Raw genomic sequence first — 17,008 nt, 5'->3', positions numbered from 1 at the left:
GGCCATTTTTCTGCCTCTCCTCAAGCACACATGGAAAATAAATCTCTCCCGAGAGTACTGGATTGGTGAGCCGTGTTTTTAGATGTACTGGAATGGAAGAATTGAACTATTCTATTTGAAAATTACCCCCCCGCCCCCACCCTCCCATTTGATGAAGATTTGGGAATTCCAACTAAAATCAACAGTTAAGCCATTCCAAATGCAACATTCATTTCGTTAAAAAAATTGTGAAAAAGGTGTGAAAGATTTTGGAATCGCAAGCAAAATAACAGAATAGTGGCTAAATTGTTTAAAATTCAACAGAATATCTGAGTGGAAGAAGGGCCCAAATCCATTTTTTTACGCAAATGAGTTGGACCCAACATTTTATTGCCAGCAGACTGTTCTTCCTTGTGTGTGAAAGATGAGCCAAAATCAACTCTCTAAATAGTCTTCCACATACATTTAATCATGGTATTCATGGAAGAAAGTTGGGCCCTTCTTCCACAAATATTGGGTTAAAGAGAAATTTTGTTCATCCATGAAATCTGCTTTTCACTACAATAAACTTCCTTGCTAACATATTACATGCTTCTACTTAAGTGCAAGTAATGGATAATTACCAAATTTCTGTAGCTATTTATAACACATCTGCTTACGGAACTGGCACTTGCAGTATATTAGTGGAAGAAGGGCCCAACTTCAGCCCTTATTAAGACCTGCACTGTTGCCATGGAAACATAATATAATTTCGAATGTATGTAATATTGTATGTTCATGTATTAAATGTCCCCTGAAGATGAGAACATTCTATCTATAAAACTTTTCCAAATATTAAGTTTTTTCTTAATATCTCAAAATCAGTTTTGATGGAGTTGGGCCCTTCTTCCACTCAGGTATTCAATTGCAATTCAACATTTTGCAGTTTTGTGCTGGATTTGAGTTAAAATGGGCAAAAATTAGTCCACCTGGGTTAATCAAGTATTTTTTTAAAAAGCAGTGTCTTTGATCTTTCACAGGGGTTGTGATTTTTAAATGGAACATCTCATTGTAGTTTTGTACTTTTTTCAAAACATTGTTGTAGTTGTTGGTTTAATTTTGTTTTTTCTCAATTTTATTTTTCCACAAAACATGTTTTCCAAAACATATGTTCAGAGAGGCAGTCAACATATTTGTGACAAGTGTTTTGACAATATACATTTAGAGCACAATATTACAAATGATGGGTGGCATTTATTAAATACCAAAATATTTTGCATGTAGGTGTTGAACATGATTTTACTCTCCTGGCAATAATGCTCAAAAGTGTAAACAAACATTGTTGTGCATGGGTGGTATGATTGTAACAAATGTTTTGTACCACGCATTTTGAGACTGATCACCCAAACATTCTTTTTCCAGGTTTTGAGTAAAATTGTTCAGCTGTTTCAATTCTAGAAGCAACAATAGCCGTGTTCAGACGGGCTTAGGGGTAAGTTCGTGTTAAGCTAACACGAAGCTACCTCTGAGGTAGCTTCGTGTTAGTGCCCGTCTGAACAAGTATTGTGTTCACTACCTCGAAGCTTAACACGGAAGATTTACCACAGAGAAATCTCTGTGGTAGCGTGCTAACACGAATCGATCGTTCCATGTTAGCGCCCGTATGAACAAGATTCCGGGGTAAGCTTGACCTTATGGATACAACACTTACAATTTCGCAGTATTTTAAATATCTTTAGCAATAAATTCACAATAATTTATCTCCATTTCTCACAGAGAATGAGCATGATGAAAGAAGCACCACAAAAACGAAAAAAAACAACAACAACAACAACAACAAAAACACATTAAACTGGTCAAAAGGAGAAACGGAAGAGCTGATAAGTGTCTTGAAAGAAAAAGAAACTGAGTGGAGAAGAAAATAACAGCTAAAAAACATGTGTAGGACATAATTGCCCTGAAACTAAGATACATCGGCTTCCACAGTGTACATGCAGTATAGCAAACGGCCCTCTCCAGTAAATTCCTATATTTACCACGAAGCAAAGATCGAGTGCTTAGAGTTAAAGACCACGAGGAAGGACCGTGTGGACAAGTATCCGTGTTAAGTCATGACCTTGCACTACCTCCGTGTTACGGTAACACGGAGGTAAGCTCCCGTGTGATCATGCCTTATGCAGTGGGCCATTCCTGTGCGGGGGCCATTGAACAATGCATGACTACTGGGATGATAACCGCCAAACTACAGTACTACCGCCTAAGAAAATATATTCAGGTCTGAAAGTTTGGCCAAAATGAAAGAATGATGCAGGCGGGTGACAGGAAACTTGGAATCAAATTTCATTAGCCTAACAGATGATGCTGGACTTTGTCAGTATGTAGTTTATCAATCTAGGGCATTGCCATACACATGTTTAAGCGGGTACTACACCCCTCGATAAATTTGTGTCTATTTTTGCACTTTTCTCAAAAACTAGTAACCAGTGTTAACAAAATTTATACATATTATAGGGGCAAGGAATCCAATTACTACACTGGAATTTCAGGGACCCAAGACAAGCGGTTCGTTATTTATAATAAGAAAAGAGGTACCGCTAGAATGTACCTCATTTCCTATCATATATACTGAACCACTTGTCTTGAGTCACTGAAATTTCACTAAGTGTAGTAATTGGATTCCTTGCCCCAATAATATACATAACTTTTGTTACCAGTGTGTTATTATTTTTTGAGAAAAATGCAAAACTAGTCACAAATTTACCATAGGGGTGTAGTACCCCCTTAAAGACAATCCTCATCATCCACCTAAAGTGGTAGGGTATTCTAAAGACTGTACGAGAGAAAAATGCACTAAGAGAAAAGCAGTAATAGGAGAGAAGATTGTCTCTGAGTATAGTAAACATTTACGTGCATTTATCCAAACCCTAGCTATAGTCAAGACAATATGATCCTTTGGATCAATAGCTTGTGAACATCTCTGCTAAAGGTGCTATAAATTATTAGATTGTAGACAAAGGAAGATAAACTTGAGTACCGTACTGACGCGAGTATAGTCCCACCTTCGAGTAAAGTCCCACCCCAAATTTTGAAAAATTTCAGAAATTAAAAAAAAAAAAAAAAAAAAATTTTTTTGTAAGTTATTTATTTTGTCGACTTTTGAGTGTCCCAGGACCTATACCTAAATGTTAGATCATTCATGGTTGACCTAAAAAAAAAATAAAATAAAAAATAATTTCAAGATGTTTTTTATTTTTTAATATGAAAATTGATACTTGGTATTCATGTCATAATCTATTGTTGTTCCTCAATGAAATAGACTATGACATGAATACAAATTATCAATTTTCATATTAAAAATACAAAATATCTTGAATTTTATATTTTTTTTAGGTCAACCATGAATGATCCTAGCATTTAGGTCTAGGTCTAGGGACACTACAAAACCGAAAAAATAAAAACTTAAAAAAAATTTTTTTAATTGAGTATAGTCCCACCCCCAATTTTGAAAAATGTTCACCCAAAACGGGTGGGACTATACTCAACGTCAGTATGGTAGTATGAAATCCTAATCCTATAGCTTATTCATTAATTCACTCCTGAATAGCTTTTGTTACTTTGGAACAAATCCGAAATCTTTAAACTTTCTGGTAGCAAACCTCTTGGTATCTTACAAATCAGTAAAGCCACATCCATTTTCGGGTTAATGCATATTCCCTTGCAGCTGGCAGGGTTGCCAAAAGATTTCAGCCCGAAACGCGGGTAAAATAAACGAAAAGTCGCCCAATTTTTCTCTTTATCATTGGTTTCAATGGGGCAGAAAACAACAGGAAGTCGCGGGAGCCAATGTTGAAAAGTCGCCCAAATTTTTTCTTAACCATTGGTTTCTATGGGACAGGAAATTGTCAAAATTCGCGGGGAAAATCTTCAAAAGTCGCCCAATTGGGCTACCAAATCGCGGGTTTGGCAACCCTGGCATCTGGCAATGAACTGCCTGCCTGCTACTCTCTTCTTTCAATCATTTTGTATCAAATTCATTCATGAAAATGTCAATGTATATCAACATTTGCCTGGGAGCTTCGCTGCCGACTTATTCATCAGCTACCAGGCAATAATCATTTTGTTCAGTCAATGTTATTTTCCTTAGTTAACATCGTTTGATGGAGTGCATACATTGTGATTCTCTTATTAATCTCATTTGATGGTTGTGTAATTGTAGTGATGTAAGTATCGACTGCTCAGTCCCAGAAGTGGGTTAGTGCAATAGCTGCCCTGCGAACATTTTGCAATTTGCACAGTATAATTGTCCTTTTTTGCGCATGGCAGCTACATATGGCAGCTATTGCACTTATCCACTTCTGACACTGAGCAGTCGATATGATGTGGGCTTACCTTGTGATATTGAGGGTTTGGTACAAAATAGCTGCCCTTTATACATCTGTCAATTTCTGCATTCTCGATTATATATACATCTAATAAACTACACCTGGCAGCTATTGCAGATGAGATCTCAACATTTATGTCAGATATTGCTGCTACTATTAGTTTTTGTGATTTTGCTTTTATAAAGGCAGTGTTAACTGTGAGCTAATTGCCAAAAAGTCTACTTATTCACAAAATATGAAACCAGTTGCCTTATGCTGTTAGGTGATTACAGTTTGACAACATGTTTGGTTTGTAAGTTTCAAAAATGACAAAACTAAATTGATTAATCAATTTAAGATTCACTTTGTTGAATGTCAGCCAAAACCCAGCAGTCTCAAATGTCCACAATTACTCAATTTGCTGCATCTTACATTGATTAATTTTGCTAATTATTTTCTTGTCACATTAGTCTGTTGTTCACAATGCATCAATTCGAATTATGTATTACTTTGTTTATATGGGTAGTTAATTTATTTGTTATTGAGTGACATAGAAATGCAGTATGGGAAATAACATTGTGTGTTGTGTCATACTAAAGTTTGTTTGGCTTTTTGTTATTGCGTGTGACAAGCTCTCGTAAATTCACATAAGCGTGTGCCAGTCATGCATTACACAGTTCTATAGCAATACATGGATGTTATGAGTGTTATTCTTTCACCTATCATATAAGCTTTAGGCAAAGCTATAATAGCAGTCAAGTTAGTGCAGTTGATAGGATATCAGACTTCAGTGCAAGAGGTCCCAAGTTCGAGCCCTGGTGAGGTTGGAAAATGTTCTTGTGAATAGTAATTGTGCTATCCTGAAATTTCCGTGGCCACAGAACTAACTGCCTAATTTTATCAGTTTACCGGTATGTTTATATGTAGGTAGATCAGGAAACTGACACATCTACCTGTATTGTCTACTGCCATGACTTGGGAATATGGGGGTTAAGGTCAAAATATTGAACAACCCTCTTTTCAGTCAATTTTAGGAGGAAATACCTGCAGTGGGCTAGTATTACAATTAAAATATATACACCCGGTATGGAAGGCCTGACCTTAATCTATAATAAAAATTCCCTTTAAAAGGGAAAGCCAGCTTCAATGTAGAAGAGGTCTTGTAATTAGTTTGGGTGGAAGGCATTTTTAGGATCACGCTTTTTTAGGATCCATCATGTTTCATGACAGTCCACCAAACCATCAATGATGAGAACATGCACACAGAAACAGCAAACTTTTTGTCTTTTCTGCCTTTTACTCTTACATGTCTTAGCTCATATAATTTAGTTTTTTGGTTAATTTTACATTAATTCGCAATGTATAGTTTACTATAGCACATTAAAAAATGTATAAAGACTAATTACTCACTCCAATCTTATCTTTTTAACTTTTTAAATGTGTTGATTGTTAGTCCGATACTCCAGCGAAGCTATGAAAATGGCATCTTACCTACTCCATTCTATAGTCTGCACTGTGTGTTTTCTCTTCAATCATTTTGTTGAATACCATAATAATTATTTAATAATCAACATGATAAAATTATGATTAGTTATGTGTCATTTTATTTATTGATAAAATAATACAATAGGCCTAATTCATTTGTTTACCTACCTATTTATAATACATGTCAAATGGGGGTATATTGTTCAATAGGCCTACATGTAGGCTATAAATTATGCCCATATCATAGATAGGCCCTGAAATAGCATCGCACTTTTCCCATTGAAAAGACAAAACTGATGTTTAAGATATCAATTATTTCATTCATGACATTTTAAAATCATTTTTATCCATAAAACGATACAGGATAGGATTTTTTTACTTTGACTTTTATATCCATCAAGGTTTTAATTCTGTTATCAATACACTCACATATCATGCTGTGTTGGTCTACAGGAGGTCTGCAAATGTAAATCTAAGAACGCCTGATAACAAGGATACTATAATTTTCTTTTCGTTGATATGCTGTGGTAACTATTATAGGCCTGGCATATAACTTTTAATGTCATATTTCCTTCAAACCATAACTTTTGAAATTCTCACTGTTTTCATTCGTTGAAACGGCAAAACATACTTTCTTTTTCTTACAAATCAAATAGTAGGCCTTACATTATATTTTCACCATAAAAAGGTCCGCAAAGTAATTCAAACCAATGCTAGTAGGACCCCTACCCTGTAATCTCTTTAGCAAACAAAGACGATCTCCGAATTAAATAGCCATCTCTTAGCTGGCGAAAAGGAGTGCAGCTTTCAAATTTGGTCACCCATTCAGGTAACCCCATTGGAAATTTACACTCCCCGTGTGAAAGGTCATGGTCATGTCTTCCATAGGAAGGGTTTTGGATTTCATCCGGAATTGCCCATTGTTAACTTTATATTATTTGGAATCTCACTGCTGAAAGAAAGCACACAAAAGCTTAACAAACTTTCTACTTTCTGAAATAACACACAGTTGAAGCTGCTGTCAGTGAGATCGAATTCAATGTTAAAGACATTTAATAATGTAAAGTTATACTTTGCCAGGATTTCCCTGAGTGGAAGCAAAGATAAGGTCATATCCATGTTCAAATCTATTGCAACCTTGAAACCAGATAATGATGTAAACTTTCTACTCTCCGGAATCCCATTGATGAAAGCACCGATCGATGGCCCCATATTATAACTAGCTTCTATGGAGAGAATTGGGCTATTCCATTTAAAATCCCCACTACCCCTGTGGAAGATTTAGTTAAAGTTGTCCACAGAGGGAGTATGAGTTTTGAATACAATAGACAATTGGGTAACTTCTATTTGAAATACTCACTCCAGTTGTGGCAGATGTAGGTAAAGCCATAATACAGAGGGAGTATGGGTTTCAAACTGATTAACCCTGACCAATTACATTTGAAAAACATACTCCCCCTGTGGAAGATATTTCCAAAATCTTCCACAGGGGTAGTGTGGGTTTTAACTGGAATGGCCCATTGCACTGAAGTTGAGAACTTTGTAGTGCACTTACAAGAATATTTAATTTCTCCCATCTAGCTGATTCTTTTAATTAAGTAACATTTGTGAGTGAGTAACTAGATGAGATTGGATATTATGTAACCGCTCAAACTTGAAAGGATGTGGTGTAACTTTATATTGTAATGGAACTGTGTAAGATTTGAGGAGAAAGTGTATATTGATCACGCTTGTACCATTAACTTCAATAGCGTTTTCCCTGTTTTACCATTCACAATATACGGTAATGGATAGAGCTTTTGTGTTCAGTTTTAGCGTTAGCATGATGTTGTTAGATCTGCTAAGTTAAAGGTATGCACAAAGTATTATATGTTTGCTATATTTCCGGCAATACCCCAAGGGTGACTTGCCACATGATTTGCTACGCACACCGCCTGTCCAAGAAAAATGTCTAAAAGGGATCTTTTTTCACCACACAGCAGCATCAACATCGTTTTGAAGAAGGGGTATGTTAACAGAAGATACAGGGCAGTTTAAGGATCAACTCCTTCGATGCTTAGGGTTTGCTATTATTTTTGGGTGATCTTGAAGTAGATTGGGAGAAAATGAGTAATTCTTAGTTGATTTTGTCTTTCTGTTTTCTCTCCTCAAAATGTATCTTTGTGGGTTTTGTGCAATACCGTAAATACTTCTTTACAGGTATCCTACAGCATGTCAAAATATGAGAAGACACTGTGGTGTCAAATTAGCATATTTCCTTGTTTATGTTATTGTATTTTTTGTATGCATAGTGTCATACAGCGTTGCAACATTTTGTTGGTGGTTGGACCCAGGTGGGTAGCACTTGTGGGTGAGAGTATTCCCCCTTCCCCCGGCAATACAAGGTTCAGATGAAGTAAAATCTTATTATATTGCACCTGTAATACACATTGGCTTGCGTTAATGTACTTATAATCTCTATTTGATTGCATACTGCTTTACAGGTATTATACTCTATAATCCATGATACATTAATTAAGCATGGTCCTTCTTAATGCACAATACCCCAAGACTTAACTGACGCAATGGGCTATTCCAGTTAAAATCCATACACCCCATATGGAAGATATGCCATTAATCTGAATGTGTGTCACCTGGAATAACCTAATGATGACAATCCATCTAGTCAAATCCCCATAGCAGGGCCTTGTTCCTATAAAACTCCAAACATGGCTAACTTTTGCTTTTTGATATTTTGATATAATAGCTATAAAGATCAGTAAAATAAAGCATCAGGCCCAGGGCTGTATGATTCAATGAAGGGTTCCATAAATGCACAGGGCATCAGGCCTGTAGGGTTTCGTGAATGCACGGGGCACCAGGTCTGTAGGGTTCCATGAATGCATAGGGCACCAGGCCTGTGTGGTTTAATGAATGCACAGGGCACCAGGCCTGTGTGGTTCAATGAATGCACAGGGCACCAGGCCTGTATGGTTCAATGAGTGCACATGGCACCAGATCTGTAAGGTTCCATGAATGCACATGGCACCAGGCCTGTATGATTCAATGAAGGGTTCCATGAATGCACAGGGCACCAGGCCTGTATGATTCAATGAAGGGTTCCATGAATGCACAGGGCATCAGGCCTGTAGGGTTTCGTGAATGCACGGGGCACCAGGTCTGTAGGGTTCCATGAATGCACAGGGCAACAGACCTGTAGGGTTCCATGAATGCATAGGGCACCAGGCCTGTGTGGTTTAATGAATGCACAGGGCACCAGGCCTGTGTGGTTCAATGAATGCACAGGGCACCAGGCCTGTATGGTTCAATGAATGCACATGGCACCAGGCCAGTAGGCGTAGTGAATGCACACAGCACCAGGCCTGTATGGTTTCAGGTTACAGCTACAGAAGCTGCAGAACTTGTCTAAACAAAATTTGAAATTGAATATTTTCATTTCACATGGTTACATGTTTGATGTTTCAATATTTCAAATTATATATATAGAAGTTTTAAGAAAATTCATATTCTTTAATCTATCCTCACTCTGAGGCTCTTCCAGTCAATTTTTAAAGACAAAACAGGGAAAAGTTTGCCTATTGAACTATCGTATACACAACAATAAATCAAAGATGCAGCTTCATAGCACTTGAATTTGAATTACATTATCTCCCCAGAGTGAAATCTATATGAGCTGAAATTAAATATGTAGATGTAAATTGCTTTTGATGGGTCCAAATATTTTTGTAAACTCTGACTTTTTTTTATCAACTTAGATTTATTGTTTTAGGTAATTGTCGTTGTGACACTTACATTAAGCTTGTTGCAATAAGGGGTGTTAATAACAAACAATTTAAATATCTGACTTAACGGATAGAAACAATGGACGTAGATTTATTGTTTTAGGTCATTCTCATGGTCATTATTGCACTTACATCAGTGAAATAACAAGCTTCTTGGAATAGGAGTGTTGAAGTAAACAATTTAAATATCTACAGAAATAATGGAGTTTTAGATTTGTTGTTTGAGGTAATTATCATCATCACACTTATATCAGTAAAATAACAAGATTGATGGAATAGAGGTGTTGATAACAAACAATTAAACCTGAACTGAAATGGCTCTTGTCAACCGAGCCGATATTGATTTCCTAATATCGGCCAATATCCGATCTTGCCAAAGCTTGGGGTACGTTTTAATTGTTTCTATTGAACAGCTAGCAATGCACACTAATTCAATGTGTCTGTTCAAAAGCTTTGCAAAAATGTTGACTATAAATCAAACCTAACATTTTTCTGTTTTTGATTAACTGTAATGTAATTTTAACTTGATTTTGCAGAAAACTCCATGTTGTTATCATCAAATTTTAGTTTCACATAAAATTACAAAGGATATACTGTCAAATATCTCATATCTGTAAACTAGAATTTCTAACTTCTGACTCATTTTGCTTGATCACATCACATATGTGATGATTAGTTGTTGATGCTTCATTAAACCTAATGCCCTTCTTGTTTTTTGGCAAAGGGAAGAAAGGAAGCAGAAAAGGGTTTGTTTTTTTTGGTCCCGTTTCAGGTGTGGAGGACAAGACCAGGACTAAACAGCAAGCCATGAGGGTTGCACTAGCATAGGAAAAGTTGTAAAACATGTATGGTGAAGGAGCCAAAATTGTTTAAAATGGGTATATGTTTAGTCCACGCTTCTCAGCAGCACATCCTTATCCTAACCCAAATTTGAGTCCCCAGAGCAAGGAAGCCATTTTGTTTTTTGTTACAGTATTTAAGAATAATGTATTTTTAAATCAACTTTAGCTGTCTTTCATCAAAAAGATGGGTTTCTTCTTCAGAAAATAAGAATTGAAACATTTTTACAATAATCATGATAATCAAAATTTGAATGTGAGGATGATTTATTTTGGCATGAGGCAGGTGGCCCAACAAAAATGATTATTTGGGAGCCTAGATTGTATCACATGATTGCCTTGAAATTCAAACACATGTCTGAAGCATATTCCAGATTGTGTGTCTGGTGAAATTCACTATGAGCGGAAATGCTCTCATCCCCAGTGTTTGTGTGCCCAACAAAGGTCATTGTTTGAATGTAGAAGCATGGGGTTAAGGAACTGTGTTCTTCAGTAGTTTGTATAAAGGTCATTCTGTGAGTGCATATTGGGGTTGAGGAACTGTGTCCTAGAGATTGTCATGTTTAGTTTCAGATTGTAGTGATTCTAGGTTGAACAAAGCTGGCATATAAAATATTCAAGATAAATGCCTTAAATGGGCTACTAGGACAGTCAATATGTGCAGCATAGTGATGACATGATATTGTTTATAATGATGTTGTAGGAGCTCCTGGATCTTGTTATGTTATTAGTGTTCTTCACAGAATTCACAACAGTGGTGCGAAAAGTACCACTCCTATCATATTGTTGACTGACAAAATGCAGTGTATTTCTGCAGGTTATGTTTTGTGTGTGAAATCACAGACCCTCTATATACAGACTGTATCAAAATTATGGTACCCATCAGCTTCCAGTGATTATGGACAAGACTGCCACATCAAAATGCTACCTTAGATGAATGTTATGTACATAAAACTATATAAATCTGTCAAGAGGATTCAATATTGCATATTGAAGAAGTGGGCTTGTCAATAAACACTAAAAACTGATTTGATACTGCTTGCATATACAAGGTCTGTGGTGAAATGATATGGGATTACGAAAATACTTATGTGTGGGCTAATGTAAGGCTCTATAATGTATTTCCTTGTCTAGAAAATTTCTTATAGATAACAGCATATTGGGGTAAGGAACTTTGTCCCAGAGATTGTCATATTTAGTTAGAGATCATAGAGATTCTAGGTTGAACAAAGCTGGCTTTAAATATTGAAGATATTCCAGATAAATGCCTTATATGGGCTACTGGGACATCCATTGTGTGCAGTATAGTGATGATATTGTTTACAATGATGCAGTACTACTCCTGGATCTTGTTATGTCATGAGTGTTATTCACAACAGCAGTAGGAAAAGTACCACATTAATCATTGTTGACTGACAAAATCAAGTGTATTTCTGCAGGTTACAATGGTGTGGTTTGTGAAATGGGTTATTCCCCCTGTGAAAGACATGACCTTAATCTTCCACACAGGGAGTGGCACCTATTCAGGTAACCACACATTTGCAATTCTTAGTCAGTGGGAGTGGTCTATTAGTAGACACATAATCTGATTGGACAATCGCATGATTTTGGGTGTCGTCTATCAGGCTGTAGACGACCCCACGTCATCATGAGTGTTGATAACGCGTAACACGCTCATAGAGGTGTGCGTATGCATCGCGTTGTAAGCGTAGACGCATTACGGAATACTCACACGCGCTAGCAGTACGCGCAACAAAAGATGTGAAGTTGTAAACAAGTTTCATTCATTTGAGAAAAAGGGGAGTTTTTATGACGGTAACTTAATGTTTGCTTAAAAAAATAGTTTACAGTTATTAAAATAATATTTAACTGACTAAGAATGAGAATAAACGATAGGAATTTTTATTTTGCCTATCCTCTACCTATGATAGACGACAGACAGGTCCAATATTTTTATTGTAGTGGATACCGGCATCCACTACTCAAAATATTGGACCTGCCTGTCGTCTATCACACGGTAGAGGATAGGCAAAATAAAAATTCCTATCGTTTATTTTCTAATTCACACTCCCTGTGTGGAAGATGTGTGAATTTCAATTGGAATAGCCCAATATGAAATACTATTAGTAACAAAGATTAGGAGCGTTTTAAGGTCATTTTTATGCTGAAATAGTGAGGTAAACTAAACTCAAAGCTTGACTTAATTGCACAGGACGTTGTGTCCCTTAGCCCTCTGTCGAGTAAGCCTCCTCCATTCAGTTCTGTCTGCTGCTTGTGTCTTTGATTCTTGTGGGGTCATTCCCAAGTCCCTCTGAATTTGGTCCTTTCATCTGGTTGGTGGACGACCTGGTGGTCTTTTCTTGCTGAAGTCATTGAAGTAGGCTTGGTGGGAAAGCTGATGTTGAGGCATCCTGAAGATATGCCCAACCCATTTCAAACGTCTCCGGCAAATAACATTGTTGATGGAGCTGGTGATGTTGAGACTCTGTCTGATGGAATTGTTGCAGATTTTGTCAAGTAAGGAAACTCCAAGCATTGCCCTCAGGCATCGCATTTTTAAAAAAATGAAAATGAAAACTCAGTACAGTCTTGGCCATTTAACTGTGCAGGACTTTTAAAATGTTTAAAAATGTTTTAAGTGAGATTAATTCCGAATAGCTCTGTTGTCCTACACACAAGTACAAACAATTTTTCTGATTCCAATTAGGACAAAAAAAAAGATGTTTGCTTGCCCTCAACTGACCGACCCTAATTTTGGAAAAAAGTGGGGTTTTTTTCTATTTACTGTACAAAAGAATACCAACCCTATTTTTGGAAATTCCTGAAAAAGTTTTTTTTTTCTTTTCAAATTTTTGCATTCTGAAGATGTAAAAAAATGTATTTTAGAGCTTGTGTTCAACATTTTAGTTGTTTTGTAATGTTAGTTGATTCATTTTGACACCAAAATTGTCTGATTTTTCATATTTTGAACTTTAATTAATACAAACAGTAGAGTTTGCTAGTAATTTAAAAAAAATCCTGACTGACCGACCCAAATGTTAAAATTCATTTGAGGGCAAGCAAACAATTTTTTTTTCTTCGCCGTAGATACATGTTTGTACATGTGTAAACATTGGAAATATGCGAAAAAATTGGGTTTGAAAAAATTAGCCAAATAGATTTTAAAAGATTGTACATTACGGCTTTAAGGTATTTCCGGGCAAATTTCTCATAGATGAAAACTTCTATGTATTTCCTTGTCTAGCAAATGATTTTAGATGAAAACATGTGATTGGTATAGTAAATTGTTCAAAAATTGTACTAGAATGATTACAATGTAAATGGTTTACTTAAAAGTACCATTTCTTCAAATCTTCAAGGCTGAATTGTGGACATAACTGACAAGGCAAGTTGCCAGGCACACTTTGATTTGAAAGTAGGCACTTGTTTTGGCGCTCTTAAGCTTACGGTTTTATGTATTTCCTTGTCTAGCAAATTTTTTATAGATGAATGCATTTGATGTGTTGAAAATTGAGTTTTGCCACTTTTTATACTACAATGATTAGACTTATTAACAATCTGTTTCTTCAAGGCTGATTGGTGGCAAACTCTGATTTAAGAGTAGGTACTTGTTTTGCATTCTGCGTGTAATATAGTATTCTGTATACAAGCATACAATGCCTATAAATTAGTCATTACGTTTAACTACCTGGAGAGAATTGATCAAAAATTGAATTCCCTCCTATTCCTAAGGTCCAGATCACAAGGATGTCATTATAGCTAGAGTCAATGGGTCAATGAGTTACATAAAAATAACCTTGTGTGGTATTTAGTTCCCAGGGTGTGAGTTTTGCCGAGGCAATTTGTGGTTAAATGTTTATCCCTTACTACAAGAGTTATTACCGTCAATATGGTTGAAAAAGGAGGTGAGACATGATTAAATCTCTCCAGGTAACAAAACATAATGTGTGTTTTCTTGTTCACAAAAGAGACAAAAGACAGACAGCTTCCACAAAAACATTACTATCAATTGGGCTTACAATGATACATGTTTGATCAGCCATCTGTATCAGTAATATAGTTACCCAAACTCCAGTCTCGTTCGTCACAAACACTCATTTACAGGCATAAATTCATGTAGATGGAGTTCTGTGGTATGTAGTGCCATTCAGCCAATGTTGTTAGCTCTAGGGGTGTCTACGTTTCACGTTTAACCGACTGTAAAATGCACTATCCGTTTAGGAAAATCACTAACCGTTTAAACGTAAAAATAAATAAAAAATTAATTTTACATTTTTTTCAGTTATAGACCCTAAATTTCTAATTTTCTGAAAGGTTTGAACCAGAGAAAAATGCTATTTGAAAAAAATTAACATTACTAAAAGTTCTGAGGTTTTTATTCAAAGCTGGATAAAGCTGTACATTTTAATTACTTTTGCTTCTATTGAACAGCTAGCAAAGCATGTTAATTCAATATGTCCCTGGCTGTTCAATAGAAGCAACAGTAATTAAAATGTACAACTTTATCCAGCTTTGAATAAAAACCTCAGAACTTTTAGTTATTTTTTTTAAATAGCTATTTTTCTCTGGTTCCAACCTTGAATAACAAGAAATTTAGGGTCTATAACTTTACTTACATACATTTACACGTTTAACCGACCGGATTGTGGTCCTTTTTCGGTTAGACGTATAACCGTTAATTTACACCCCTAGTTAGCTCTGATCATCTTAGTGTTTCTTGGAAGCAGCTAGAGACCAACCTGATCAGGTGACGCCACTGAAGTTGGAAAATTCCGGTCCCTGGTCTTGATCTGGATTGGATGGCTTCCAGGACTCTCCTGGGGAAGTCTGTTGTTTCCGTCTCCTGTATTTTCAAGTTGTCCTCGTGTTCTTGGGTTCGTGTTGAGTGCAGCACAATTACTGTAAAAGCCATGATTTTTGCATGATTTTTTTGTGCATTGCCAATTTGGATTGTTTCACTTGTTCCTAAATTAGCATTTATAAGCTTACATAACAAAAGGAATATAATGACTCATTGTTTTTTCCACAGTAGCTGCTTGGGAAAGTGTGAACATGTACACTTTTACAGTATTATTTCCTCATATTGTTAAAATCAGACAAATACGATGAAATACACTTAATTTATTTCCCTTTCTTGTTCTTTATCTCATTTCAGCACCATCAACTACAGCAAGGATTTGCCTCTTGCCCAAGGAATCAAATTTGAATAAATATCACCATATCTGGAACTGGTTGCACCTTATACAGAGCTGTCTGCACCATATAAGGAGCTGTCTACACCATATAAGCAGCCGTGTAACACCATATAAGGAGCTGTATGTCTGTGATGATATGAAGCCAAAACTAAATGAGTTGCAAGTGTGTGCAATCATAAGTCCTAGTTAACACAAAATATTGTTTTACATAAAACATTTTGAAGTTCAAATGTTGCGTTATTAAAAGATTTAGGCAGAAAAAAAAGTTGTTCTTTTGCCCTCACTGTGTGGACCCTTTTGAAAAAAGTTTTGTGTTTTCTGGGATTCACTGTTTTATCCATTAAAGGAGTATTTTGTGATCCTAGCATCTTCTTTTTATGACATTTTTCAGTACATATCCACGAAAAAAGCTTATTCCCAAAATTTTAGTTGATTCCGATTTTGCATTTTTGCGAGTTATGCATGATTATGTGTATTACACTGCTCCATAGACAATGCACCAGAACGAAATTCAAATTTCACGATATCTTTGCTAAACGAATTAATCTGCAAGAAATATTTTGTACATAAACATTATGTAGCCAGAGGTTTCCAGTGATATAAAAATCGCAACTTTTTTTGAGAAAAGTGCGGGATGAGGCTGTGGATCACGAAATGCCCTTTTAAGTAAAAAATAAAGATATAAAGGGTTGAGAACCAGAAAGCCTTAACTCACAATATGTGAGATATGCATGGCTTTAAGTCCCCTTTTTAAGTGTCACACAAACCCCTGTGGTAGATTTGGAAATATCTTCCACAGGGGGAGTATGAATTTCAAATGGAATGATCATATTAGCAGCTCCATTTGAAACTCACCCTCCCTCAGTGGAAGATTCAGGTTGAATCTTTCTCAGAGACATGAAATTCAAATGGAGCTGCCTAAATGTGTTCATTCCATATGAAATTCATACTCCCCTGTGGAACATATTTCCAAAAGCTTCTACAGGGGTAGTGTGGATTTTAAATGAAATAGCACAATAAAATTCTCCCCTGTTTTTGTTCATCTGTCCACATCACTGTTCCCAAAAAGTAACTCATTTCTGCTTTATACAGCATAATTCTGACAACTTCATTATGCAGACAGAAGACAAGCATTTTGGGTGTTGATAAAAACACAACCAAGCAAGTGCTCTCGGCTAGTTCCATATAGTTAAGAATTAGTGCAAAATAAAATTTATTTTCTAGACTATTTCTTTATACGTCTTGTTCTTATTTTCTTCCTGTATACATCCGGAAAAGCGATATCAAGTATCTGGATATAATTTGACGAGAATGGTATACCTCCGGTATCTATAACACAGAAATCTAGATTTGGTAAAACAGTAAAGTGTTGATTTACTCGTAAGCCC

At 36.1% G+C, this 17,008-nt stretch overlaps 1 protein-coding gene across 1 annotated transcript in view; it reads left to right on the top strand.

The window, feature by feature from the left end:
• LOC140171901 (alpha-aminoadipic semialdehyde dehydrogenase-like) overlaps positions 1–16,275 on the top strand; it is a 646,628-nt gene extending 630,353 nt beyond the window's left edge. The window contains exon 18 of the mRNA XM_072195242.1: positions 15,581–16,275. Within this exon, the coding sequence (XP_072051343.1) occupies positions 15,581–15,635 (55 nt within the window). The 3' untranslated portion in view covers positions 15,636–16,275. The remainder of the gene's footprint in view (positions 1–15,580) is intronic.
• The last annotated feature ends 733 nt before the right edge of the window (positions 16,276–17,008 follow it).

This window comes from Amphiura filiformis, chromosome 15 (genome assembly GCF_039555335.1).
Source record: "Amphiura filiformis chromosome 15, Afil_fr2py, whole genome shotgun sequence".
NCBI lineage: Eukaryota > Metazoa > Echinodermata > Ophiuroidea > Amphilepidida > Amphiuridae > Amphiura > Amphiura filiformis.
This window is presented reverse-complemented; position numbering and strand designations above follow the sequence as displayed.